Genomic DNA, 25,913 nt, shown 5'->3' with positions numbered 1-25,913 from the left:
GAAGCATGGATTTATTTTTTTGTGCATAGAAAGTTGACATTTTGTTCTTAGCAGAGGGAATGAAATACTTTTGATATAAACATAACAGCATGGATGCATTTACATGAGCAGACAATGAATTGCCAATGAATCCTTGTCTCTAAAGCTCAACAGGAAATATTCTGTGAGGGAGGGTAGATGTGGAATTATGGCAAATGGAGAATATTCTGAAAAAGGAGATATTAAAAAGGATAAATAAAAATCTGTTGTAAATTATAAAAGATGTGAAGCTAAGTTTTGTAAATATAATTCATTTAATCTCACATTTTATAAAATTATGAGTGTTTACATCAAATTGAACTGCAAAATACTGTTAATCTGCATCTCCAAAGCTGTCCTGCTGACATCCTGAACTCCATCCCTCCTCCCCCAGGCTCCCAGAAGACTAGTTTGTAATTATTCTAATTAATTTATTTTTAATGTAAACTAATAATTACTGAGAAAAAGAAAGAAGTGGCTCCCATTGTAAAAGTGGTCTGCAAATAAAGTTTGGCTTGATTTGATTTGATTTGATTTGATTTAATTCTTGATTTTTTTTAATCTAATTTGACTTTTTTTCACACTTTTTTTTACAAAGCACTTTAAGATATCCCTCAAAATATAAATGAAAAGGACAGAAATATAACTGCTTTCTAAAGTTCATGTAGAGTTTTGGTTATGAATTTTGATTTATCACTGAGAAACCCAAAATCACAAGTGAGATAGGAGATATTCTTTTTTCCCCCCCCAGCTGTAACAGTATTATGAGCCCATATCCATGAAAAGATAACAGAAAAGAAGAAGCTGGAAAATATCTTGGTGTTACAGATAAGGTGCACCCTCCCTGGAATATTTGATGATTGACGTTTCTCTTGAGAATTGCACCTCGAGCTGTTTGTATGAAAACATTGGCCTGCTACATCCGTTAGTGAAAGATGTATTACAATAAAGATCAAGGAATCTCCTCTGGTAACAAGGACTGCAGGCTTTATGAACCCTTAAAGGTCTCAGAGTGTTCTGTTGTTTAATATGATGAGAATGAGGAGTGGTCTACCTACAATAGAAAATCCTCCCAGGAGAGGAACAATGTCCTGGAGATGTGTCTGTCTGGCTTTAAAGAGCCTATATCATGCTTTTCTTAACCTTGTGCTATCCTATAGCGTCAAGATGACCATTGACGTGTTTGTCCTACCATGACAAAGGTGGATAAAGGTGGAAATGTTCATGTAATCCATGGACACCAGTGAAGATCACAAATCACTGAAGAAAAAAGGTTCAGTGCACTGTCTAGTGGGTCTACGTGACCCCACTCCCAATGTTAAAGTGCCTAGGATAGCACAACGGTTAAACCTTTCAGAGTAAACTACTGTTTATCCATATATATGATAATATATTACAAAAGCTGGATCAAAATACTGATTTGGGGTTGTTTTTTGTGAGGAATGAACATTATAATACAATTAAAAGCTTAAAAAGTTGATTTTGCATGGTATAGGCCTTTTAAAACTCTTTAAAGCACAGAATCTGCTCAGTTGAGGATTTTTATTCATATCTTTCAGGCAACTGTCAAAGGAACTGTGTTGTCCGTATTTTACTGGATTTGTCTGCTGCTTTTGACAAATCCAACGTGCGTTCAATGGCGTGTCATGATTATAAACACATAGAAGTTTGCGTAGCTCCGTGTGAAGACAAGAGTTGTGAACGCAGAAGCTTGAAACCCATAGACTTTTCATTGTAATTGGCCACTAATGCTTGTTGCAGAGGATGATGTGAACGTAGCTTAAGAGTCAGTGAACACAGGCTGACCTTGAAATGATTGCAATAATATCAAAAACGTCATAAAATGTGCGTGAATCCAATCCAACCACTGCAGTAAACAACATAAAACATCCAGATATTAGTGGCTGAACATTTTATTATCAATATTTATTTTGAAGTAGTCTTCTTCACCCACTAAAATTGCCTGCAAAGAGGAAGCTAAGATCATGGGGCAGAAATGTTTCTTCTCTTTCTGACATCCTCAGCGTTTATTTCCAGCGACCGCCCACTTTTGCTTTGCCATGGCCTTTTTTACTGAAGGGGAAAGAAAGTGAAAAGTAAGTCATGTTTCTTGACAGTGTAGACAATGAGTCTATAAACGCTGCAAGAACAACTACTCACAATTTCTGAGCATGCTGGATTCTGTTCAGCAACACAGTGATCTGTAGGAGGCATGGAGAAATTCATTCTTGTTTTGTTCATTAAATTCTGCATAAATATGGATACAACTGATCCGGATGAGAGGTTTTATTCATTTTTTCTTGTTTGTTTCATTCAAACAAACAAACAAACAGACAAACTTAAATGCAGACAGAAGGGTAAAAAGTATTTGTCAGCCACTGATTCTGCAAGATGTACAATTTAAAAAGATGAGTTTGGTCTGTAATGTTCAGTCTAGACACACATTAACTGTGAGAGACAGAATGTAAAAAAAATCTAGGATATCATTAAAGAATTTGTTTGTATATTGGTGTAGAAAATGAGCATTTAAATCATGAAAACAAGCCAGAATTCTGTTCCTCACACACGTTACTTCTTGTATTACCTGTATGCCTGTATTAAAGACACCTGTCCACACCCTTAAACAGTCAAACGGCAACTTTCCCAACAAGCAAGACCAAAGAGCTGTCGAAGGACACCAGGGACAAGATTGTAGACCTGAACAAGACTGGGATGAACCAAACTACGATAAAATAGCAGCTTGGAGAGAATTGATTGACTTCTGGAGCAATTATTAGGATCTGGAGGAAATGGAAGATCCCTGACATTCCTCCTCATCAAAACATCCCCACTCTTGAGAAGATCTGTGTGGGATAATGGACCAACATGGCTGCTGCAGAGTGTGAAAATCTTGTAAAAAATGCTAGGAAATGTATGAATATTATTATCCTTAAAAGTCAAACAATATGATTTCCTGGAACCTTTTTACATTCTGTCTTTTTCAGTTGAAGTGAATCTGTGTTGAATTTGAACCAGACAACTTATAGAAATGGTCAGATCTTTTTTTGGCCCCTTATTGTGTTTAGGTCCATTCTGAATTACCCTTATTGATATTTTTACAAATATTTATCTTTCTTTTTTCCTTAATAAATTAGATCAGAAAAAATGAAGCTAAAATTGAAGTTAATAAAAAGCCTTTTTAATAAAAACCAAGTTTTATTTTTTGAAACACGTTTTCTCTGTTGTGAACTCACAAAATAGAAACAAAGAGCCAGCGCCTTAAAAAACAGTCTTGATTTGTTCGTTAACGTCTCGACTCTGATTTTAAACAGACACATCTGTCATCTTGACATTTCTGTATACCTCATATTTCTGGTGTTTCATGTGCTCCATGTAGTCAAACTTTTCTGATTCCAGCTGGTAAATCCAGTTCCACATGTCCTGAGCCCGTTTCCTTAGAAACACAAAGTTAGTAGTCAACCGATTATTTTATATTCTGTGGATTCTTCCTCCTATTAGTTCATACATTTCTGTTTACTAATGCAGTTGTTTTTCATTTGCTGTTACTTAACATGTGATTAAATAGACCTTTCCTGTTTCCAATTAACAATAAATATTTTAGGCTTTAATGTGTTTTAAATAAACAATATGAATTAAAAGCATGATGATGCCATTTTTAGCCTAAATCAAACAATCTGTGTTGTTTTCTATCTAGGACATAGCTTGTGCAGAGCGACAGTGGTTCATCAGAAACCCGTCTCTTATTAACGGGCAGGACTTTTGATGCAGAAGTCAGCCTCAGATCCCATCATTCCTTTGTTTACACTCTCCCCTGCTGGCTTACAGTCCCTCACAACCCCGACCTAAAATCTTTGGTGCAACAAAAAGCGAAATGGGAGCTATCCAGCCGAACAGTTTTGGGTCAGATTCCAGCTCAGACGAGGAAAACGAAGACGTATTCGTCTGCAAGCGGATGTATCGGAATAGGGCGGAGCAGGGAGACCTTGGCCCGCCCATTTCTGTTGCTGAATCACAACTGAGAGCTTTTTCAATTGGCATATTTTTGTCTGCTCCTGATTCACAATGATTAGAATAAAGACATACTAAGACATTCAGTTTTATCCTTCATTTTCTTTGCATATGTCCTCCCACATGAAAACAATGCTGCAGGAACATTTAAAAAAACACCCAAAACACATTTGAAATATAAATAGTCTTCTCACATAACAATAAAAGAGCTAAAAATCTTTAGTACACGTGACTTACTTCAGAGCATCCTCCCTTAGGTTTTCAATACCTAGAGGTTGCCGTCTTTCAATCAGAGTTTTCTTCTTGATTTCTCTGGCTGTCATGCGTTTGCCTTTCCTCGACTCAACCTGGAATGGAGCACAGTCTGCCGTCACCCCAAGTCTGTCTTCATCTCATCATCATCCCACCTGACTGTCACCTTAGCAAGGAAGCCTCCGAAGTTTGCCCCCATGTTGGACAGCACTTTCTTCTTCTTGGCATCGTCGTCTGCCTTCTTCTTGGCCTCCTCCTCCTCTTTCCTCAGACGCTCCTCCTGTCATGTGGGAAGCAGACATTGATGACAATAGAGCGGTGGATGTCCTGTTTTACTTTAAAGACCCACTCTGACAGAAATTGAGTTTTTAACATATTCTTGGGGCATTTTTGTCACGATGAAGGACATAGAACTTAAGCTTAAAATGGCATTTCTAAGTATTTCTTTATTAAAAAATAAATCGTAAATCAGGACCAAATGTTACAAGAAGATGTTAAAAACACCAAAAACACAGTTTTCATTGGAGTGGGTCTTTAAACTCTGCAGCATTCAGCTTCCAGAGATTCATGAAAACGTTCTGATCAGCAATTCAACTTTATTTTGAAATTGGTCTTAAACAGGAAGTAACGTGTTTCCAAATAAAGTCGATGAGCTTCTCTTTGGTGATAGAAAACCTATATGCTTTTTTAATGCTTTTTTTTTGTATTGTTTGATACTAAAGCTGGTGTAGGTTTTTTAAGGCGAGCTATAGGTAAGAAATGGGCAAAGGCCTGTTCCCGTGTGTCGTTGGGGGAATTCCGGCTGCCGCTGCTGCTGCGGCGGGGGTATGGGTGTGGGGGTGGCTGGGCGCTCCTCCTCCTTCTTTTCACATTCCACCATCCATTTTAGAAGAACATAAATACTCACCTGAGCACAGGTGTTGGCTCACCTTTGCACTAATAGTTTGCATGATTGAATGAATGAAAGATTTCACACTAGTTGGTTTAAAGGCATAGGTATGCGTTCGTGAACACTATCTGTTTTGTGTGCATGTTGACATGTGGACATTTTTGCGGCTAGCAGGTGTGTTGATAATATTTGAGTGTGTGTGAACAGGCCCCGCCCTTTTTGTACTACATTTGAACCGTACCTTAACGATAAACAACCAGTAAGCCTGTCTGCTCTATGCTGCTTCATGGTCTTACCCCCCTTCCCCTCCTATTATCACCCTCATTCCCCCCCCCCTCTCTCTAACGTCCCTCTCTCTTCTTCCCCTCTTTCCTTTTCCGTCCGGTCCAACACCAAAGATTTTCAAACATGATTGAAATTAATAAATTTTGGCCTCAATTACAAAAGGGGTTTATTCAGACATACCTTTGGTTTGTCTGAAGATGAATAACCCCTCTTGTTAAAATAAAATATGTCCAACACAAGAGGCCCTCAGCTCTCATCTGTTTGCCTAGCTGTTGGACAGGACAAGTTAAAAAAAAAAAAAAAAAAAAAAAAAAAAAAAAAAAGAAATGGGCAAAGGCGCACAGGGCACGGAGGTCGACCCCTGCATAGATGCATGTGACTAAAGCTTTGAACGCTGTATGTTCAGGATGAGGCTGTTAATTCCTCAAATGAGGAACGTGGGAAGTGACGGTTTCTGTTACCGCAATCCTGTGCTGTCGGTCCTTCTCCTTCTCAGCTCTAACCCTCTGGATCTCGGCTCTCTCAGACCGCCGGCGCTCCTGCAGGAAACATCTGGTATTTATATTTCAGCACTGAACCGTCACAGGAAGTTGATGCATCTTTAAAAAATAAAAAAGCTCACAATTCGCTCCTTGAGGTAAATAAGCTCCTCCTCTTCCTTCTTTCTCTGCTCAAAATGCGCATCAATCAGAGTGTGGAGCTCCAGCATGTCCTTCTCCATGCGCTTCCGGTGGATGTCCTGTGTCACCAAAGTTTGTCAGTGAAACCGGATGAAGACGGATTCTCTCCATGTACGTCTCAAAACAGCAAGTTGACGTGAAGTCAGAAATGAACTCATACACGCAGAACAAAAGTTGTGCTGCAAAAGGATTCAATCCCAGCTCTACGAGTAGTTCTCATACAGATTTCTTAGTTTCTCAGTTTCTCCTGATCCAACAGCTAATGAAAGGTTTTCCACACAACATCCCAGGAAAGTCCCACCAACAAGCTGATATTTCCATGCTTAGCCCAATTTTGGTCAAATGTTTTTATCTTTCTCCACACTAAAAACCGGATGACTGACATTCAACAACAGTCCAATTCCAAACTCAGACTTTTATTATTAGCCGTCAGCAGTTGAAGTTGCAACAAGGTTTTTTTTTGTTGCACCAGAGAAGTCAGAGGAAATGGTAAAATTACTTCCCGTTTGATTGGATTAGATGTGGACTTACGTCAAAATCCACCCTGTCTCCCTCAGGAATCTTTGGAGGTGCGAGTTGGGGCACCATGGGTCTGTGAAAAACAAAAACTTTAGAGGAAAAAAGCCAAAGAATTTGAAAAGACTCTTTAGTACCAAATGTGGAGGAACGTACTTGGGTTTCGGACGTTCCTCCTCTGGAGAGAAAAGCAGCAGATTTTAGCATTAGACTCATGTAGAAGAATACAAATACAGAATGTTGGATTCATTTAAGGGGATGGATGGATGGATGGATGGATGGATGGATGGACAGATGGATGGATAAATGGATGGATGGATGGATGAACGGATGGATGGATGGATGGATGGATGGATGGATGGATGGATGAACGGATGGATGGATGGATGGATGGACGGACGGATGGATGGATGAACGGACGGATGGATGGATGGATGGATGGATGGATGGACGGATGAACGGATGGATGGATGGACGGATGGATGGATGAATGGATGGATGGATGGACGGACGGATGGATGGATGAATGGATGGATGGATGGACGGACGGATGGATGGATGAATGGATGGATGGATGGACGGATGAACGGACGGATGGATGGATGGATGGATGGATGGATGAATGGATGGATGGATGGACGGATGAACGGATGGATGGATGGACGGACGGATGGATGGATGAACGGACGGATGGACGGATGGATGGACAGATGGATGGATGGATGAATGGATGGATGGATGGATGGATGGATGGATGGATGGATGAATGGATGGATGGATGGACGGACGGATGGATGGATGAATGGATGGATGGATGAATGGATGGATGGATGGACGGATGAACGGATGGATGGATGGACGGACGGATGGATGGATGAACGGACGGATGGACGGATGGATGGACAGATGGATGGATGGATGAATGGATGGATGGATGGATGGATGGATGAATGGATGGATGGCTGGACGGATGGATGGATGGATAAATGGATGGATGGATGGATGGATGGATGGATGGATGGATGGATGGACGGACGGATGGATGAATGGATGAATGGATGGATGGATGGATGAATGGATGAATGGATGGATGGATGGATGAATGGACGGATGGATGGATGGATGGATGTGAACTCAATGAAAATGTTTGTTCCCATGTCTCACCTTCTTCCGGAGCATCTTGATCTGCAGGGCAGGAACACAGAGACGGGAAAGACGCACAAATGTTGATTAAACGTCACATGAAAGGAAAAAGATATTAATTGTTTAATATGAAAGAAAAGAAAATGATATCAAAAGGAGAAAGCAACATGAAGATGAGCAATTTCAACATCCTATTTAAAAAGAATTAGGGAGTGAAAATTTGAAGAAAAATGTGAAAAATTGAGAATTTTGGCTAAACAGAAAAAACACGAGGAAAGCGAGAAATGATTAAAAAGATGTAGAATTACCACAAATAGCATCAAGTTATTAGAAAAAACTGCATTTTTATAATATTGGACAATACCTTCAAGTCTTCTGTTTTGCATTCCTTAATTCAAATACAAAATTAATATTTTAGATTAGAGAAATCAGAAATGTAATACTGTATTATTTTTCTGCATAAAAACTAAAACTGAGGATTTTCTTATATTATAAATCTCTCCCATTGCAAAACAACTTTGCTGTTTATTTTTTACTTTCCAAAAAACAAGAATGGATGATGGATCACCTAATCCTGTCTGTGGATCACCTAAACCTCTCTGTGGTTCACTACTTCTCTCTGTGGATCACCTAATCCTCTCTGTGGATCACCTAGTCCTCTCTGTGGATCACCTAATCCTCTCTGTGGATCACCTAAACCTCTCTGTGGATCACCTAATCCTCTCTGTGGATCACCTAGTCCTCTCTGTGGATCACCTAATCCTCTCTGTGGATCACCTAAACCTCTCTGTGGATCACCTAATCCTCTCTGTGGATCACCTAAACCTCTCTGTGGATCACCTAAACCTCTTTGTGGATCACCTAATCCTCTCTGTGGATCACCTAATCCTCTCTGTGGATCACCTAGTCCTCTCTGTGGATCACCTAATCCTCTCTGTGGATCACCTAAACCTCTCTGTGGATCACCTAATCCTCTCTGTGGATCACCTAGTCCTCTCTGTGGATCACCTAATCCTCTCTGTGGATCACCTAAACCTCTCTGTGGATCACCTAATCCTCTCTGTGGATCACCTAAACCTCTCTGTGGATCACCTAAACCTCTTTGTGGATCACCTAATCCTCTCTGTGGATCACCTAATCCTATCTGTGGCTCACCTAATCCTCTCTGTGGATCACCTAAACCTCACTGTGGATCACCTAAACCTCTCTGTGGATCACCAGCTGACTGCTTTGCTAGATATTCTCAACGCTCGTGCTACAATGTTCAGACTATTATTTTATGAAACATCTGGTATTTGTTGCCTAAATATTCAACATAGCAGTCTGTGTCCTCGTCTTTGGAGCTCCTGATGTTTATAGTTCAATAAATTGATATACAATTGTCAAATCAAATATTCAATCAAAAAATACAACATATTTTTGACATTGGTCGTTCTCCTATGGATGCAGTTTGATTTTATACTTTTGAAGACAAAACTGTGAACATTTTGGAGGTTTATTTAATGGTTAAGACGTGCTCAGTTTAAATCCCAGGAACAGACAATCAGATGTTTCTGGAATGAACAGAAACACGGAAGTTCCTCGACTTCCAAAACGGACGCTGTCGTCCGCTGAAATGTGAGGAACGGCTGCCTTTTCTGCAAATCACTGTGGAAAGTCAAGGTGTTCTGTATCATAAATCACTGACTGAGAAAAACATTTTGGCACGTCAAAATTCTTTGAATTCACCCAAAACTCTAATTCCCACACTCCCCACCCCCTCAGTGTTGGTATCACTGATAAGCCCCCAGTGTCCTCTGTATATCAAAAAGGTCATTCAGTAGAGATATTCAGGTTTGGAAATGTCCTCTACAAGGGACACATTCGCATCGCTGGCATAGTCAGGAGGATAAAACATGTAATGTGTTGGAAACATTTCAGAAAACCTGAAGATTCTTGAACTCTTGCTGTTCTGAGAGTTTGCACCATTAATAAAATGTCTGCATGATGAGAATGAAGGACCAGAACGGCTGTGAGGACCATCTCTAACGCTACAGGTAGAAATTATTCTCTAGAAAAAAACAAAAAACGATGCCTGATTTTCAGAATCTGATTTCAGAAACTAAATCCGATTCAGATGTGTCTTCATCTAAACCCAAATATAATGATCTGACTTTAGGGTGGAGATCCATGATGTGGTTTCATCTCACCTTGGTACTCTGTCTGCTCTGAGGGTCCAGGTTTGAGTCAAGAGAGGAGAAGGAGAAAGGGGGAGCAGGGGGGGTTTACAACTTCAAGAAAGAAAAAGGAAAAGCTTCTATGGTCTTAGTTGAAAAATTTCAGATCAGATGCTACCTTCTTCCTCTACCACAACCTCAGTCTCCTCCTCTGGCTCAGGCTCCGCCTCCTCCTCCTCGACTTCTGGAAGGAAATCCACAGAGACGTGAGACGGACAGTCTTCCATTCTGTGGAAAACCCACAAACCTACCTTCAGTCTGATCCCTTAAGAGAGAAAAGAAGAAGGAAGAAAGTTATAACACATAACATGGATTTCAGCCTGAAGAAGATGCTGTCGCAAATCTCGCTTTGCTTACTCGTATTCCTCTTCTGCCTCCGACATGGCTGCAATTAAAGGAGAAAGATGAAGAGTCTCTGACAAAGAGGAGGACATGTAAAATCAAGAAATACTATCTAAAATACTGTCTTTTAAACAAATATTTTATGTAAATAAGTATAAAAACTTGTAACCAGCAGGATTGGTGCAAAGTGCAATGCAGAGATTTGGATAACTTTACTGAAGTTGTCATTTTTTCCCCTTAGCATTTTAATTTTGAAATAATGGTTTCTTCATTTTTGATGAAGAGTCTATGAAATAAAGTTGGTGTGTGATTCCCTTTTCCTCCCTGGCATCATGTGACCACAGCCTTCCCTCCCTTCTTAGCCCTTGTGCTATCTTAGATGACCCCACCCTTCCATTGACGTGTTCTCCCTACCATGACAAAGGTGGATAAAGGTGGAAAGATTTCATGTAATCCATGGACACCAGTGAAGATCACAAATCATTGAAGAACAAAGGTTCAGCGCACTGTCTAGTGGGTCTAGATGACCCAACTCACAATGGTAAAGTGTCTAGGATAGCACAAGGGTTAAACCACCCTCACTTTTTAGAAGGTCGGCGCCAAAATAAATCTTTTGGATTGTTTTGGAGTCAAATTTCTGGGGTCAACAGTTTCAAAGACCCCAAACATTGTGGAAGAATAAACCAAAGCCGTTTTAGCTGTAGAGACAAAACAAAAGCAAAAGTGTTTTTTGCAGATTCTAGAGATTTCACCTGATTTGGGGAACTTTTAAAGTTCTGGACTTTTCTCGTCTTCAGTGATATGTGGTTGTTGGTTTTGTTGGGTGCCTGCTTGAAGTATAAATGATCTCAGAACTCAAAAAGGCCAAACTGAGAGTTCAAACTATGTGAGGAGCTGTCCTGTGTATCAGGCAGGAGTGAGTCGTCCTCCCTGAATCCCAGGAGGCATTTGTGGCTTTTGTCCTGGGATTTCACACTTAGATTCTCTCAGCTCTGCACCGTCGTCCTGAGCTGCCATTGTTCTGACACAAACACACATTTGTCGAGAGCGTGTTCTGCTGACATCCTCCTGGCTGGGAGCGGGCAGGAGATGGACGGGGTGCCAACAGGTGTGAATGTGACCTGGGAGGGGGCAGCATCAGAGAAGATTGGGTTTCTCTCACTTTCTAGTTCCCCCTCCTACACCTTTGACTTGGCTCACAGCGACCCCAGGCTTTCCTCTGATTTAGATGACGTGGGTTTCAAAGGAACTGATCCTCTTGGAAACAGTGAACTGTTTCTGTATTCAATACTGGCATGTCCACCTCATGTCCAGAAGTCTGTATTGACGTGTAGGTCTTGAATGGATTTATTAGACTATTGTTTTTGTTCTAGTCTTTAAATAACTCACAAATAGCTCAGCAGTCATTTAAAAAAGGCAGCATAGTGTTTTTTTTTTTGTTTTAATTTCTTGGACAGCTGCTCCTTTGGATCCAACAAATTTTCATTTGTTGTCCTGGTTTCTTTTGTTAGTAATCCAGTAAATACTCTGATGCAAGTGTGAGTTTTTTCCCCCCTTTCTTTAGCTGGTGTTTCTGCTGTACACCTATACAGTTATGCAGTGGTAAAGGATGCCCACATTCCTATTGGCAGTTAGTATTGCTCTCATGCTGGAAGTATCTCAGCGTCTGCAAAAACTTCCAACTTCAAAGAAGCACAGGAATGGTTACTGAATTGAACATGATTGACGTTTTGAAAGGGGCTGTTCCTCTTGAGTGAATTTAGGCTTTGTTCTGGATTCTGCTAAGGGAGACCAGCTTCAGCTCCTATTTAACCATAAAGAAGCATAAATTAGGGTTTAGGGATTTGACCTAAATGACCTAGAACGACAGAAAAACCGTCTATATTTCAGAAAATATAGTCCTACTTAAAATAGTTTGCTTTTATCTAACACTTTCATAGAGTGCATCATATTAGTTACCACAGCCATAAAGTTAAAAGCTGTTAAATGTTCTCTATTGTTGCACTTCCTGACTTCTGTACATCTATAGTCTTCAATGCGTTAAAGGCTATAAAGCATTTAACCCATTGTTTTTCTGTTTCTCTTTATTCTAGTATCATTCACCATGTTTGGCACTTAACCCCTTCTACATTTTTTCAGCTATTTTCATTCAACTATTAAAATGTTCAGCTCCTTTTCCAGCTATGAATTTTGGACCTTCAAATCCTTGAACTTTTCAAGAAATTCCAGGATTTTTGCCTCCATTGAAATACATGGGGAATCCTTGAAAACCTTTGCTTCTTTCTGGGGTGCAGAAGCTCGCTAGTTCGATCCCCCGCACTCACATTTATTATTATTATTATTATTATTATTATTATTATTATTATTATTGTAGTATTTATTTTCATTCAGCAATATAGCATTTAACCCCGCATTTTCTTCTGGAAATGCAGATCTTTCTAGTTATTTCAGGGTTTTTTTCTGCTTTGTTTAATTTTTTACTACTTGCAATATGTGTTTTGTCCCTCAGTCTTTTTCAGTTCCACGTTGAAACAGTAGATGAGACACACCAAGGTTCACTTGGAAGATAGGACAGAAAGGGGGAACCCTCACTCATTTTTCCCTGAGGTCTATGAATAAAGGGATAAGGGATAAAGGGATAAAGGATGAGAATTGGGGATCATCCTTGGGGATTGGGGATCATGTGGAGAAACAGTCAGAGGTGCACATTTCATTGCCTCAGACAGGAATGAAAGGGGGAGAAAAAAATCAGAGGATTTAATGTGAGAGTCGTATTCCAGAGGGTGACAGGCTTTAGTGGTCAAGGACAATGAGTCTGTGGGCTGGGAGGGTAGAAGTGTGTACGCAAGCGTAAGCCTTCATCATCAGAAGCAATGGCAGGAGGCTTCTGTTTGCTTTTATTGGGTTTAAGAGGAGAGAGGAAAGGGTAGGTGAGAGCCATTTACAAGAAAAAAACATTTAGTTGCGATAATCAATAAAAAGATGTTAACACTAGAGTTTGTGTGGATAAACAAAAGATCTTCACACAGAACAATAGGGATGTTACAGTGGTCTCAATTACAAATTAGGGTGAGGGAGGATTGGACTAAACCCGGTAGCAAAAATAAAATATCAAATTACAAATCGTGAAGAATTATTGAAAAAAAATGAGACCCAACCAACCCTTCGGGAGGATTGTGGCCGCTTGCTGTGCAGCCAAATGCTTTTCACGGAAATGAGAGTGAGGTGGGCGCTGAAGTGAACACCGGTGTTTCTGTGGCTAATCCCACCGGCCTGATGAAAGGGACGACTGATGGATCTTTATTGTGCTCCCATGGTATATTTGAGGAATGTAGAGGAGCAGCCGTGATGCTAAATTTACACCCTCCTTTTGTGAGGCCACAGAACGACAACTGTCACGACGGAGTAAAGTTGCAAACAATGAGTTGTTCAGTGTGGCAGGAGGAATAAAATCCTCCTTTTTGGACGTCCAAGGTTGTGAAAAGTGAATGATAATTTATGAATCTGGCTGACTGCTCCTCCTCACTTTTTCTTTACTTATGCGTATTTCATTCAGTTTGATGTATTTGGAGGAACAAATCAAAGAAACCATTGAAAGTTGGTCTAGAAAAATATCAGTTAAAGCCAAAATAATTTTCAGCTACCTGGATGTAAGGTGAAAAAAAATCACTTTTTGTTAACATAAAAAAATACTAGAATTATAGATAGATCATGCTTGTCCAAAGTCCGGCCCGTGCGCCAAATGCAGCCCTCGTTCACCGGCAGCCTATAGGCACCTGTCATAATATCAATAATCAGCACTTCCTGAGAACTGCGATTTCTTGATTGTAATTGCTAAATTATGTCATAAGTCCTTATAACCCTTGTGCTATTTTGTGGGTTCATCTGGACCCCACACGATAGCACAAGTGATTAACCTGTGATGACAACCTATGACTTCTTGACCTTCAGAGGATTAAAGAGCCCATATCCTGCTTTTCTTGAGCCTTTTTAGAGTAAACTATATCCATGTATATGATAGTATATTACTTTTGGTACACCAACGAACAACTTTTTAATAAAATATGAGTTATTTTTATTGCTCATTTCCCTACCCAGGAGTAAGACGACTCGATCTCTGAGGCTCCGCCTTGTTCTCCTTGTGGGTGCTGCCCATTTCATGACTTCAACCTAGAGTCAGCCTCAGCAGCTTGTCTGCGTTTTGCCCACCAAAACAAACAACATCCATACTTTTGCAAAGACGGATGTGCATTTCGTGTTTATAAGAGTAAAGCGTTTAGTCGATCACCGCTAGCTCCATGGAGAAAGTGGGGGGTTGTCTTAGCTTGGGGGCGGAGCTGGCAGCGCATTTAACCCTCAGAATGCAGGCTGAATGGTTGGCCCATAAAAGATTGTCCCCTCACCAAATCTGGCCCTCTTTGCAAAAAGTGCAGCCACCCCTGACCTAGATGAGTCCTACCCTCATCATGATGAGGGTAGGATTAAAAAAAATGGACTGATCAAAATCTATCTAACTTAAAATATGCAGTGTTGAACTATGATATCCACAAATCTTTTTCTATTTCTTCCAACTTCAGGGGAGTGACTGCTTTACTGTTCATTTCAAATCAAATTAATCATTTTATTTTATAGAAATTCTACCTTTGTTTACTTTAGATGACTTTGTCTATGACAAAGGTTTAACACAGTCAAACTAATTGTATTTTGAAGGGTCAATTCAGATCAATAAACCATTATCATTTCTGTATTTTGACAGCCTTTCCCAGCTCCCATCTGTTCTATGAAACTTTGCTTAAAACACGCTGATAATTGTCTGTTTGAATTATGTTTCTTGTTATTCTAGTAGAAGCAGTCAAGATGAAGCACATGAATCCAACAACAAACTCCATAAATCAGCACCTAAAGCTGTTATGATGAATAGAATTGCTCTATTTATTTCTGAGGCCAAGCTGTGAGGAGAAAGGTTTAAGGGAAGACAGACATACCTGAGCAGAGAAGTGAAATCAGAAGAGACAGACAGACCCAGAGAATGACAAAGGAAGACCGTCAGAGGAGTTTTATAGCCGGACGTGGAGGCTGTGGTGTGTGGTTGAATGACTGCGTGTGTCTGCATGCGGTGGAATAACTGAGCGTGAGCATACAATACAAGAATAACTGCAATTCTGTGTAAATCCATGCAGGTGTATGTGTGTGTGTGTGTGTGTGTGTGTGTGTGTGTGTGTGTGGGTGTGTGTGTGTGTGTGTGGTCAGGGCTGGGGGCCACAGGCGGATTAAGCGGAGGCAGAAAGACGAGCACCTCTCAGGATTAAGGAGAACAGAGGGATGACCTCACTGGACAAATGGAGGGGTGCTGTAAAGCAGGTGCTGGTGGGGGTGTCAGAAAATAGAGAGAGAGGGTGTGGCAGATGAAGGGAGAGAATCCAGCAGCAATGCAACGAGGGGAGACGGATCCGACATGACGTTCCTCTCTTTTGGGTGTTGAAACGCAACCAAACTGGCTCATGTTTATCAGTAAAGGAAGATGTTAGCATTGACTGTATAAGAGAACTGGACTGAGTGACTCCTCCCCCCTGGTGTTCCATACAGGAAGTGGCTTCAAGAAGCCAAAATCCCAAAGACTTCTACAGCTGTTACTGAGTCATTCTATTGGTCAAAATAACCGTTCTGGATCTGATACTTTTTTTAAAGTCCTCTTTTTTTCATGATAGTTTTTCCTTAATGAAAGTTATTCAACTGACCAATCAGATGCCTCAATAAAAGTAGGTTTAACGTCTGAGGTTTGAAACCTATGATGGACAGATTCTCCCGAGCTCTCAGATTCTCCCGAGCAGACACACTGCTGAGGCTCTCTTTCAAGTGGTAGGGGTGTGGACTTCCAGCAAGCTCACCCCTGATTGGTGAAAGTGGGAGCCATGTAAAAAATGTATTGGACCGACTCGGACCAATCACTGCTTACTGACGTTGTCTGGTTCTAACATGGCGACAGTTTACTACAGATGACGTCACACTCGCTCAGTCCAGTTCTCATAGACAGTTGATGGGTGTTAACAGGGGTGTAACGATTCATTTTAGCAACAATTACATTTATATCATAATTTGTCATTGCCGATGCGACTAACTTGATATTAGTTCATTTTTAACGATTTGATTGGATCTGATTCACTCACTTAAAATTGTTACAGGAGATCTTTGGCCAAAAATTCACCCAGTGTGACTCGTTATCCACCTTGATACACTTATTCATTTTTACCCAACAGTAATAGAAATCTACCATGTCTCAATCCATAAAACATCAATTATAGGTTTATCTCATTTTGAAAAAGATTTGTTAGTAATGTTTGCTCACAGTAAAATGGCTCCTGATTTGTTGTTGGAGTTCACACGTGCAGGTTTTTTCCTGGGCCATATTTCACACGCTGCCCCGCTAGCTTACAGCCCCTTACAACACCAACTTATCATTACCAGTGCAGCAAAGCGACAGGCAACCTTGGAGCTATCCAGCCGTACAGTTTTGAGTAAGATGCCAGTTTGGTTGAGAAAACCAAAGACGAACAAGCACAAGAGGATGCATTAGAATGGAGCTGAGCAGGGAGACTTTGGCCCGTCAATTTCAGTTTGTAAATCAGACCTAAGAGCTTTTTCAAACACAGTTTTTCATCTGTCCCTGTTTCATTCACAATGTATGGAAGCGTATTGATTCAGTTAAAAAAACGAGTTAAATTCTTTCTGTGATTTTTGTTCTAATTTTTTTAAGAACTACAAAGCAAAGAACTCCAAACAGGCTGGGCTCTAACCTCATGAAAATTATACGATGAGCTGCACTAAAAAAGTTGAAAAGCCACAATATGTCCGTGTTACAGACATGATCTGTTTACTTTTATGTATTCGTCATGATATTGCCCGTCTGTTTTGTTCTTCCTTATTCCCACCATTACTGAGCCAAACATTGGATATAGTTTTATTGACCATGTACTGTTAATTTTTTTGGTTTGAGTCAATCCTGACGACAATATTGGCCACAAAGCAGCAAAGTACATGAGTGATCTGCTGGTCGATGATGTTGTGGGTGTGGCCAACTTTGTCAACTTAGCTAAAAAAAATTACAATTCGCTATAATTATTTTCAGGATTGCAAAAGTTGTAGTCCTATATATATATATATATAAATATATCAACGTTTTTCTCTGTAATGTTTGTAGATAAAGTCAGTAGGAAGAATCAAACAGATTGGTGATATCGTGGCAAACACATAAACTAAACGGATCATGTCTGTGACTCGAACACATTGTGACTTTTCTACTTTTAATTTCAGCTCATCTTATAGTTGTCATGAGCAGATGAGGGTAGTTTGTAGTTTTTTGCTTTTGTAGTTCTTAAAAATATTCACAGAAAAGATTTGGGCAAAGTTGTTTTTAATACACCAAAAAAAAGAAAAAGAAAAATTAATGCAATATGCTTCCATAAAAATGGCATATACTTATATAGCGCCTTTCTTCCTACAAGGACAAAGCGCTTTTACAGTCACGGACCCATTCACACAGTCACACACACATTCACACACTGGTGGCGGCTCCGCTGCCAAACACAGGTGCCTGCCTACCACCAGAGGCAAGGTGGGGTTCAGTGTATTGCCCAAGGACACTTCGACTCATGGGCGTGCAAGGCGGGAATCGAACCTGCAATCTTACGATCATGGGTCGACCGCCCTACCGCTGCACCACGGCCGCCCCGTAACCAGTAAAGCCAGTAAAAAGAAAAAAAATAGTTTATCTGTTGACAGGAATTTTCATTCATAGCTTTAAATGCCAAATGAATAGTAAACATCTAAATTGTATTCATTTTGGTAAAAGATTTTAGCTGAATCTTTTTTGTATTGGTTTGTGGACCATATATCGAGATGTGTTTACAGTCATGTGAGAGGGAAAGATACACAACCCTAATTTCTATTGTTTCTCAGAAATGAATGAGTGTGAACATGTGACCTCTAATTGACCTGCTCAGGTTTGCCTTCAGCCTAAAAGCTGGGATGGGCCGCAGTAACCCAGTGACCATACCGAGCATGAGACCGCATGATGGTTGAAAGATAAAAGATGTTAGGACCAGAAGAGGGCGACACATGAAAAACTGTTTTGCTTCCTTCTTTTGTCTCATTTCCCCCTTTTGTTTCCAACAGCCTTGCATTTTGTCAGGCCACATTATTGTTTCCTGGGTTCTGTCTCTATTTTTCTTTCTTTTTTTACAAGCATCATGACTGCAGCTAAGACTTTTCCAGCTGTGAAGCCTGTTTGTCCTTCATGTCAGTGAACTTGCTTTCGTCTTGGCCAGGACTTCCTTGGAAAAGAGATCAGTTAATCTGAAGGAACATTTTCCTGGTTAAACAATAGTAAAAAAATAAATAAATAATGTAACAGTGTCCAAAGTGATCTTCAAAGAGCTGCAACAATTCCAGCGCTCTCAGACTGGGTGAAGGTTTGACATGGCCTTGTCCATTTCTTTCAGTCTTTGAGTTTAAACAGAAATTTGAACACAAAGTTACTAACCTGGTAACCACAAACACATACATCAAATCCATCACAAATTTTAGTTCTAATAATTTGAAAACACCTTATTAAAAAGCTACATTTAACCTTTAACTAGTGGATACTCCCTGTTTGAAACGCCGGGGGGAGGGGTCGTTGAGTACAATTCTCTTATCCAGTCAGTGACACATAGAACAGAAGAACAGCTGACCTTTGATCTCATGGTTCAGGTCCTGCTTTACTCGCACATTTGTCCAAGTGTCCTTGGAGAAAGATGCTTAAGTCCACATTTTTCCCAGCACAGCCACTGTAAATTATGCACATTCACCATTAAACCATACAGTTTATAATCTACTTGGACTATTTTAGGTGTTATGTGTAGCATAGAGGCATGTTAACACTCCCACAAGCCAGATTTTAGACTGCAGGTAACTGTTTAAGAAGAAACACTGCTTTTATGCTACTGAGCAGCACATTTAGGAGTGTGATTATAGGAGGAAAAGAACAATTCTTTGTCATTGTTAATATACTGATAAATGTTGATTACATGAACACTTCACAACTGTGCTACACATCAGTGCAAGGCTGCTTCAGAATCTGCTGGAATTAGGTTAATTGTATTAATGGTTGATAAATTACAGTAGATGAAAGAATGTGAACCCTGGAGCTAAAGCTCTGATGTTAAAGGGTTTAAAGTCTGAGGCCATAGAAGAGAGCAGCTCTGCTTCATTACAAATGTACTAGTTAGCCTGTTTTAGTCTCTTACTTTATCAACTTCTACACAAGTGTAGTACATTAAAAGTTAGGACTACAAACAGAGAAAATGAGAAATTTTAAGCTCTTGAAGGTTTTGTGGATGGCTCCTAAAAGAGCCTTTGTGGATCTTTGGAGGACAGAAAACATCATTCTGAAGCTGCTATGGATCTGATGCCTCTGCAGGAAAGTGGATCATGAAGGAGTTTCTCAGCCGGAGAGCCTTTCTGGAAGAGATGATGGCAGCAAACTGTTTCAGGCCGTGCAGAAGCTCCTCTTTAGTTAGCACAGCCTCAGTCACTGCAGGTTCCCTTGGTGCTTGAGGGCCTGATGAAGCTGCTTTACCTTCACAGTCTGCTCTGCATTTCTGTGGACTTCAATCAGGCATTGATACTGATGCCACTGTGCAGACAGATTGACTGATCCACTGTGAGGGACCCAACCACAGATGGCCAGGGTCCCACTGTCACTCGTCCTGCCCCAGCATCAGTCACCTGGAATGGACTGGTGACATCCACAACCACAAGAAGACCTTTAGGAAAAGTTCCCTTGTAGTTGTGGAGCTGGGATCTTGAGTAGGCGAGGCCTTCGGGACAGCATGCTTGCTGCTCCAGAGTAGATAGGGGAAGAGCGGACAGATGAGAAATAACTCATCTGGCTCCAGGGTGGGTCAGATAAAGCTTTGTTGGGGGGTAGAAATAAAAAGATTTTTGCTTGAATCGCTCTTAGTCTGGCCCGTCTCCCATGAAGTGTTTGAGGTGGAACATCAACCGGCTAACAGCTCCTGGGATCATTCGGGCACGCAAACCCCTCCACCACGATAAGGTGGCGATTCAGGGAGGGGGTTATCAGTCACTAGCCAATCACTAACAATTACTGTGGGGAAACCGAAGAACTCGGAGGAAACCCACAAGACTGCCAGGCTTTAATTTGGTAATCTATTCATTTTGGTGACTGATTTTTTTCCAATTAAGATAATTATAACAATTCTCATTAGTTTATTTTATTTTAGTGGGGGGTTGGGGGGTGGATGTGGGAAATTTGAGCTGTACCTCTTTGATTAGAGAACCTCCACAGCAATTTTAAAAAGCTGGACGTTCAATGTGGAAGTTTTGGTCGACACCTGTTTGAAGGTCACCAATCGATCAATAATACATTTGGATAAGTGGGGGGGAACCGAAGCACTCGGAGAAAACCCACGCAGACACGGATCCGTCAGCTAACCATGTTGCCAACAGACCAACGTGCTGCCCCTGTTTTTTCAAGCCAATGTTGGTGACAGATTTCCACCCAGAGTGTAGATCAGGCGTCTGCAACCCTGTTCCTCGTGAGCTGCTGCCCTGCTTGTTATGCAGCTAACCTGCTTCAGGAAGTCCTGATTAGCCGGATCGAGTGAGCCCAGTTTCTGATGGACTGAACACACCTGATCCAGGTGACCAGTAATCACTGAAGCAGGGTTAGCTACAAAACAAGCAGGGCAGCAGCTCAGGAGGAACAGAGCTGGAGACCATGGATGAATTTTTGGGTTTGGAGGTACAGACCTGGCAGTGGACGGCCGAATTGGTAGAAGAGCTTCAGAGGATTTTAGACTCAGAAAGTCTGCTCTTCATTGGGGGGGGGGATTGGGGAACTACATTATTAAGGGGGACCTGGCTGCAGACAAGATGGCACATTTTTTTTAACCCTAACCCAGACATCATTGAAGCAGAAATAGTAGCACCTAGAAACTTTTAAGAGAATAAACGGTTTAGTATGCTAGATGGAAAAATCGGTAATCGTTTTACATTTTTAAAAAGGAGCTACTACTCTGACATCCTGGTGAATTTCCACTAGTGGATAATGATTTTCAGACGCCATCTTGTCTGCAGCTTTACTTTTAGAACTGATAGTTTGGAGGTGAGGACTGTTTTGGGTGGAGGCAGTTAATACAAGCTGCTTAAAGCAGCTAAAACCCAAATAAAAAAATAAATAAATAATAAATTTAATAAATCAATGAAAAAAATAAAATTAAAATTAAAAAGTCAGCTGAAAAGTCTTGTAAACAAAAACATCTTAACTTGAGGTTAAAACCCTCGACTGAGTGGAGTGAGTGACCCTAACCCGTTACATTAGATTACATTATATTACATTAGAACAGGAAGAAAAGACCAAAACAGGGCAGTGGTCTGGTTTAAGTCTTCAAGCCAAACAGTCTACGGAAAAACATTAAGAAGGAGGACCTCTTCACAGGTTTTTCTTTCTGCTCTTTGTCTTTTTCTGCTTTTTTCTTATTTTTCTCTTTTTTCTTCATCTTCTTGGTATTTTTCTGCTGGATCTTTTGCAGATCTTTGTCCAATTCTTCAATCTTTGTCACAATTTGAGCTTCTGTGTCCTTCATTGTTTCCTCCGTTTCTTCAATCACCAGTTCATTACTTTCTCTGTTTTTCTTTACCTTTTTCTTTCTCTTTTCCTGATTTTTCCCTTTCTTAGGTTTCTTTGGAACATCCTGCTGGAGTGTTTGCAGACAATTTTCCAATTCTTTCATTTTGGTCATGAATTGAGCTTCTCTTTCATCCAACATTTCCTCAGTTTTTTCTAAAACCAGCTCATTTTTTTCTACATTTTCTTCTTTTTGTTCATTTACCTCCACCCTATCATTTTCCTCCATCTCTTTATTTTCCTCCATCTCTTTATTTTCCTCCATCTCTTCCTCTTCCTCTATCCATTCCTCTTCTATTATCACATCATAGTCCTCCAGGTTCAAACATTGGTTTCTCTCTGTGGTGTTTCCTTCTAAACTTGTGACTTTGTCCTTCAGTTCATCCACGTGATCCTCCAGGTAAAAGAGGCTTTCTTTGAGCAGCTCTGTGGTTTTGATTTCTTCAAACAGCTGGTCTCTTAATTCTATCCTCTCTTTATCAGTCTGATTGATCTGATGGATCATTTCAGGAAAGTCATTTTGTTGTAGTGAAGCTTTCTGGAGGTTCTCCTTCAGCTGCTCCTTTGCTTTTCTAAGCTCCTGGACTTCCAGAATCATCTTAATGTTCCCCTCTCTAAAGCTTTGCGTCACAAACTGAGAAGCTTCAAGAGTTTTTCTGAGCTCCTCCACCTCTGCAGGCAGCGTGTTGGTTAAAGGAGCCACCTCATGCTGGGGAGCTGCTTGCAGTTGTGTTTTCAGCTGATTGTTTTCCTTTTGGAGGTTTCCCACTTTCAGAACCAGCGTAGAGTTCTCATCTCTAACCATTTCTGTCACTCCCTGGCTTTCAGTCACCACTTTCTGCATTTCTTCCAAATCCACATTTTGGTTTTGGTCTCTGAGAATCCGAACTTCTTCTCGCATCTTTTGCAGTTTTTCTTTCATTGCGTTGAAAGATGTCTCATTGCAAGAAAATGCTCTGTGTTTTTGGTTTAAATCTTCGTTTTGACTACGAAGTTCTTGGTTCTGTTTCTGCAGGTTGTTGTTCTTTTCCTGCAGCAGCTGGTTTTCTAATCTGCAGGCTTCATTTTTCTTCTGCATTGTTTCAGCTTCCAATGCTTTCTGTTGGATCTGCCGATGTTTCTCTTCCTCTTCCAGTCTGATCTGTTTTCTGAGCTCAGAGATGAGGGAGTCCGGATCAGAGAAATTCTGCTTTACATGGGGATTAAACCCGACTGGATAGGGATTGTCATATCCGTGATCGTAATGGCGGGGATATCCAACACCATGGTGGTTCTTCCTAGGCTTCTGGCCATGAAAGTTCTTTTTGTTTCTGTTGTTATAAGCCATTTTATCAGAGATGTACGAAATATTCAGTGTTCTTTGAGAAAGAGCGTAAATATTTGCAGGTTTGATCTTGAAAAAATGCTTTAACGTTGGGAACGAGCGTTTCAGTACTCTGCTAGACGTAGCTTGAAGTCACTGAAAAATGGATTTTAGATGTTCAGTCAGGTTATATGAAGGTTCTGCAGGCAATAAAACTGATGTCACATAGATGTCATGTTCTTTGATCAACATCATCATGTGATGATGTAATCATGACATCATCACATGATGATCATCATCACATTCTTCCAGAAAGGCTCTCCGGCTGAGAAACTCTTTCATGATCCACTTTCCTGCAGAGGCATCAGATCCATAGCAGCTTCAGAATTATGTTTTCTGTCCTCCAAAGATCCACAAAGGCTCTTTTAGGAGCCATCCACAAAACCTTCAAGAGCTTAAAATTTCTCATTTTCTCTGTTTGTAGTCCTAACTTTTAATGTACTACATTTGTGTAGAAGTTGATAAAGTAAGAGGCTAAAACAGGCTAACTAGTACATTTGTAATGAAGCAGAGCTGCTCTCTTCTATGGTCTCAGACTTTAAACCCTTCAACATCAGAGCTTTAGCTCCAGGGTTCACATTCTTTCATCTACTGTAATTTTTCAACCATACAATTCCAGCAGATTCTGAAGCAGCCTTGCACTGATGTGTAGCACAGTTGTGAAGTGTTCATGTAATCAACGTTTATCAGTATATTAACAATGACAAAGAATTGTTCTTTTCCTCCTATAATCACACTCCTAAATGTGCTGCTCAGTAGCATAAAAGTAGCGTTTCCTCTTAAACAGTTACCTGCAGTCTAAAATCTTTCTATTTCAGTGAGACAGAGTCTGAGGTTTTAATGATGGCGCATAAAGTTGCAATAGACTGGAGCTAAAGTTTCTATGTTAAAAGGACATCAAATGTTTCAAAGGCTTTTATCCACAATTCCATGACATTTATGCAAAGGTTCAGCATTCAAACTCTACCTATACCTCAGTTAATTATCACTGTATTTAATTAAGCATATATGATTTAAGTGACATTTTTGTTTTGTTTTCTGTCTTTTTAATCTATGCATTTCATCATTTCTGTAATGAGTTTGATAAATATGTGTAAATTCTTTATTGCTTTGACTACAATGCTTGAAATAGATCAATAAAATCAATTTGCAGTTTTGGCCCTTCTTTTTCAGGACCTCTGCTATCCGACTGGGCATGCTCTTTACCAACCAAATCCTGACTGATAGCAACCCATTGTTTCTCAATCACTTCTTGGAGATTTAGTGGGTTTTTGTAGCTCCACCCACCTCTTGAGGGTTGACCACAAGTTCTCAATGGGATTAAAATCTGGGGAGTTTCTAGGCCATGCGCCCAAAATTTCAACATTTTGCTCTCCAAGCCACTTAGTTCTCACTTAAGCCTTATGGCTCGGTGCTCCATGATGCTGGAAAATGCATTAAAGTTGCTGTTGGAGGGTGTTCTGGTACCATCATGGCTGTGTTTTGGGGCTAAATTTTGAGTGAGCCCACTCCCTTGGATGGGAAGCAACCCGACCCATGAAGGGTCTCAGGATGATTTACTGTTGGTGTGACACAGGATGGATGGTAGTGTTCACCTTTTCTTCTGCGGACAAGCCTTTTTCCAGATGCCCCCAACAATCGGACAGAGGCTTCATGGGAGAATCTGACTTTGCCCCAGACCTCAGCAGTCCATTCGCCAGATTTTTGGCAGAAGATCAATCTGTCTCTGATGTTTTTTTGGAGAGAAGTGGCTTCTTTGCTGCCCTTCCAGACACCGGGCCGTCTTCCAAAAGTCTCACTGTGATGCAGATGCGCTCACACCTGCCTGCTGCCGTTCCTGAGCAGCTCTGCACTGGTGGATCTCTGGACCTCTGATCTCGCAGCTGAATCCTCTTTAGTAGACCATCCAGGCGCTTGCTGGACTTTCTTGGACGTCCCTGAAGTACCTTAGCAAGAACTGAATCTCTTTCCTTGAACTCGCCTGTGAAGCCATTCTTATGCAACGCAATGATGTGTTTCTTTGCAGGTCACCATGGTTACCAATGGAAAAACAATGATTTCAAGCATCATCCTCCTTTTAACATGTCATTTCTGCCATTCTAACCCCATCAGCCTGACATTTCGATCTGCAGCTTGTCCTCGTCTACACTCTCACCTGAGTTAACAAGACGATGACTGAAATGATCTCAGCAGCTCCTTTAATGAGAGCAATGAAATTCAGTGTATAGTTTTTTTTGGGATTAAGTTCATTTTAATGGCACAGAAGGACAATGCATTTCATCTGATCACTCTTCATAACAATCTTGAGTTTATGCTAATTGCTATTCTAAAAAACTAAGCAGAAACTTTTCCTATTTCCAATAGTTATATCAATCTCAAAACTTTGGACATTTTTCAAAAGAAGCTAAAGTCCCCTGTTTTTAAATGTGCCATTTCATTAATGCTTATTTTTCCTTTTCTTTGACTTACTTTACTGAGTTTTTAAACATTTAAATGTTTTTATTATATTGAC

General features: G+C 40.5%; 1 protein-coding gene across 4 annotated transcripts; it reads right to left on the bottom strand.

Annotated features, from left to right (window-relative positions):
• Window positions 1-1,915: 1,915 nt before the first annotated feature.
• Window positions 1,916-15,476, bottom strand: tnnt1 (troponin T type 1 (skeletal, slow)). 4 transcript variants are annotated; one of them, XM_023957787.2, is made up of 15 exons: window positions 15,335-15,476; window positions 10,365-10,392; window positions 10,259-10,272; window positions 10,126-10,191; window positions 9,981-9,998; window positions 7,813-7,833; window positions 6,805-6,826; window positions 6,664-6,724; window positions 6,075-6,191; window positions 5,914-5,991; window positions 4,445-4,558; window positions 4,264-4,373; window positions 3,361-3,451; window positions 2,179-2,219; window positions 1,916-2,091 (listed from the first exon to the last, which is right to left on the bottom strand). In XM_023957787.2, the coding sequence occupies exons 2-15, from the start codon at window positions 10,388-10,390 to the stop codon at window positions 2,046-2,048; spliced, it is 825 nt and encodes a 274-aa protein (XP_023813555.1). In that variant the 5' UTR covers window positions 10,391-10,392; window positions 15,335-15,476; the 3' UTR covers window positions 1,916-2,045. The 4 variants fall into 4 exon arrangements, with proteins under 4 accessions (XP_023813555.1, XP_078806944.1, XP_078806943.1 ...); XM_078950818.1 differs by lacking the exon at window positions 9,981-9,998; XM_078950817.1 differs by lacking the exons at window positions 9,981-9,998; window positions 10,259-10,272; window positions 15,335-15,476 and having other exon boundaries at window positions 10,126-10,235; window positions 10,316-10,387.
• Between the last annotated feature and the right edge of the window lie 10,437 nt (window positions 15,477-25,913).

The sequence above is a fragment of the Oryzias latipes genome, chromosome 8 (genome assembly GCF_053564925.1).
Source record: "Oryzias latipes strain Hd-rR chromosome 8, Olatipes_Hd-rR_3.1".
Lineage (NCBI taxonomy): Eukaryota > Metazoa > Chordata > Actinopteri > Beloniformes > Adrianichthyidae > Oryzias > Oryzias latipes.
The sequence above is the reverse complement of the archived record's forward strand: the minus strand, read 5'-3'. Positions and strand labels throughout refer to the sequence as shown.

Coding starts and splice junctions, on each gene's coding strand:
- tnnt1 (XM_078950816.1), bottom strand. CDS start 10,234: ATGGAAGACTGTCCGTCTCACGTCTCTGTGGATTTCCTTCCAGAAGTC. Junction 6,827..7,812: donor TCAAGATGCTCCGGAAGAAG/GTGAGACATGGG, acceptor TTTTCTCTCCAG/AGGAGGAACGTCCGAAACCC. Junction 4,374..4,444: donor TCGGAGGCTTCCTTGCTAAG/GTGACAGTCAGG, acceptor GCTCCATTCCAG/GTTGAGTCGAGGAAAGGCAA.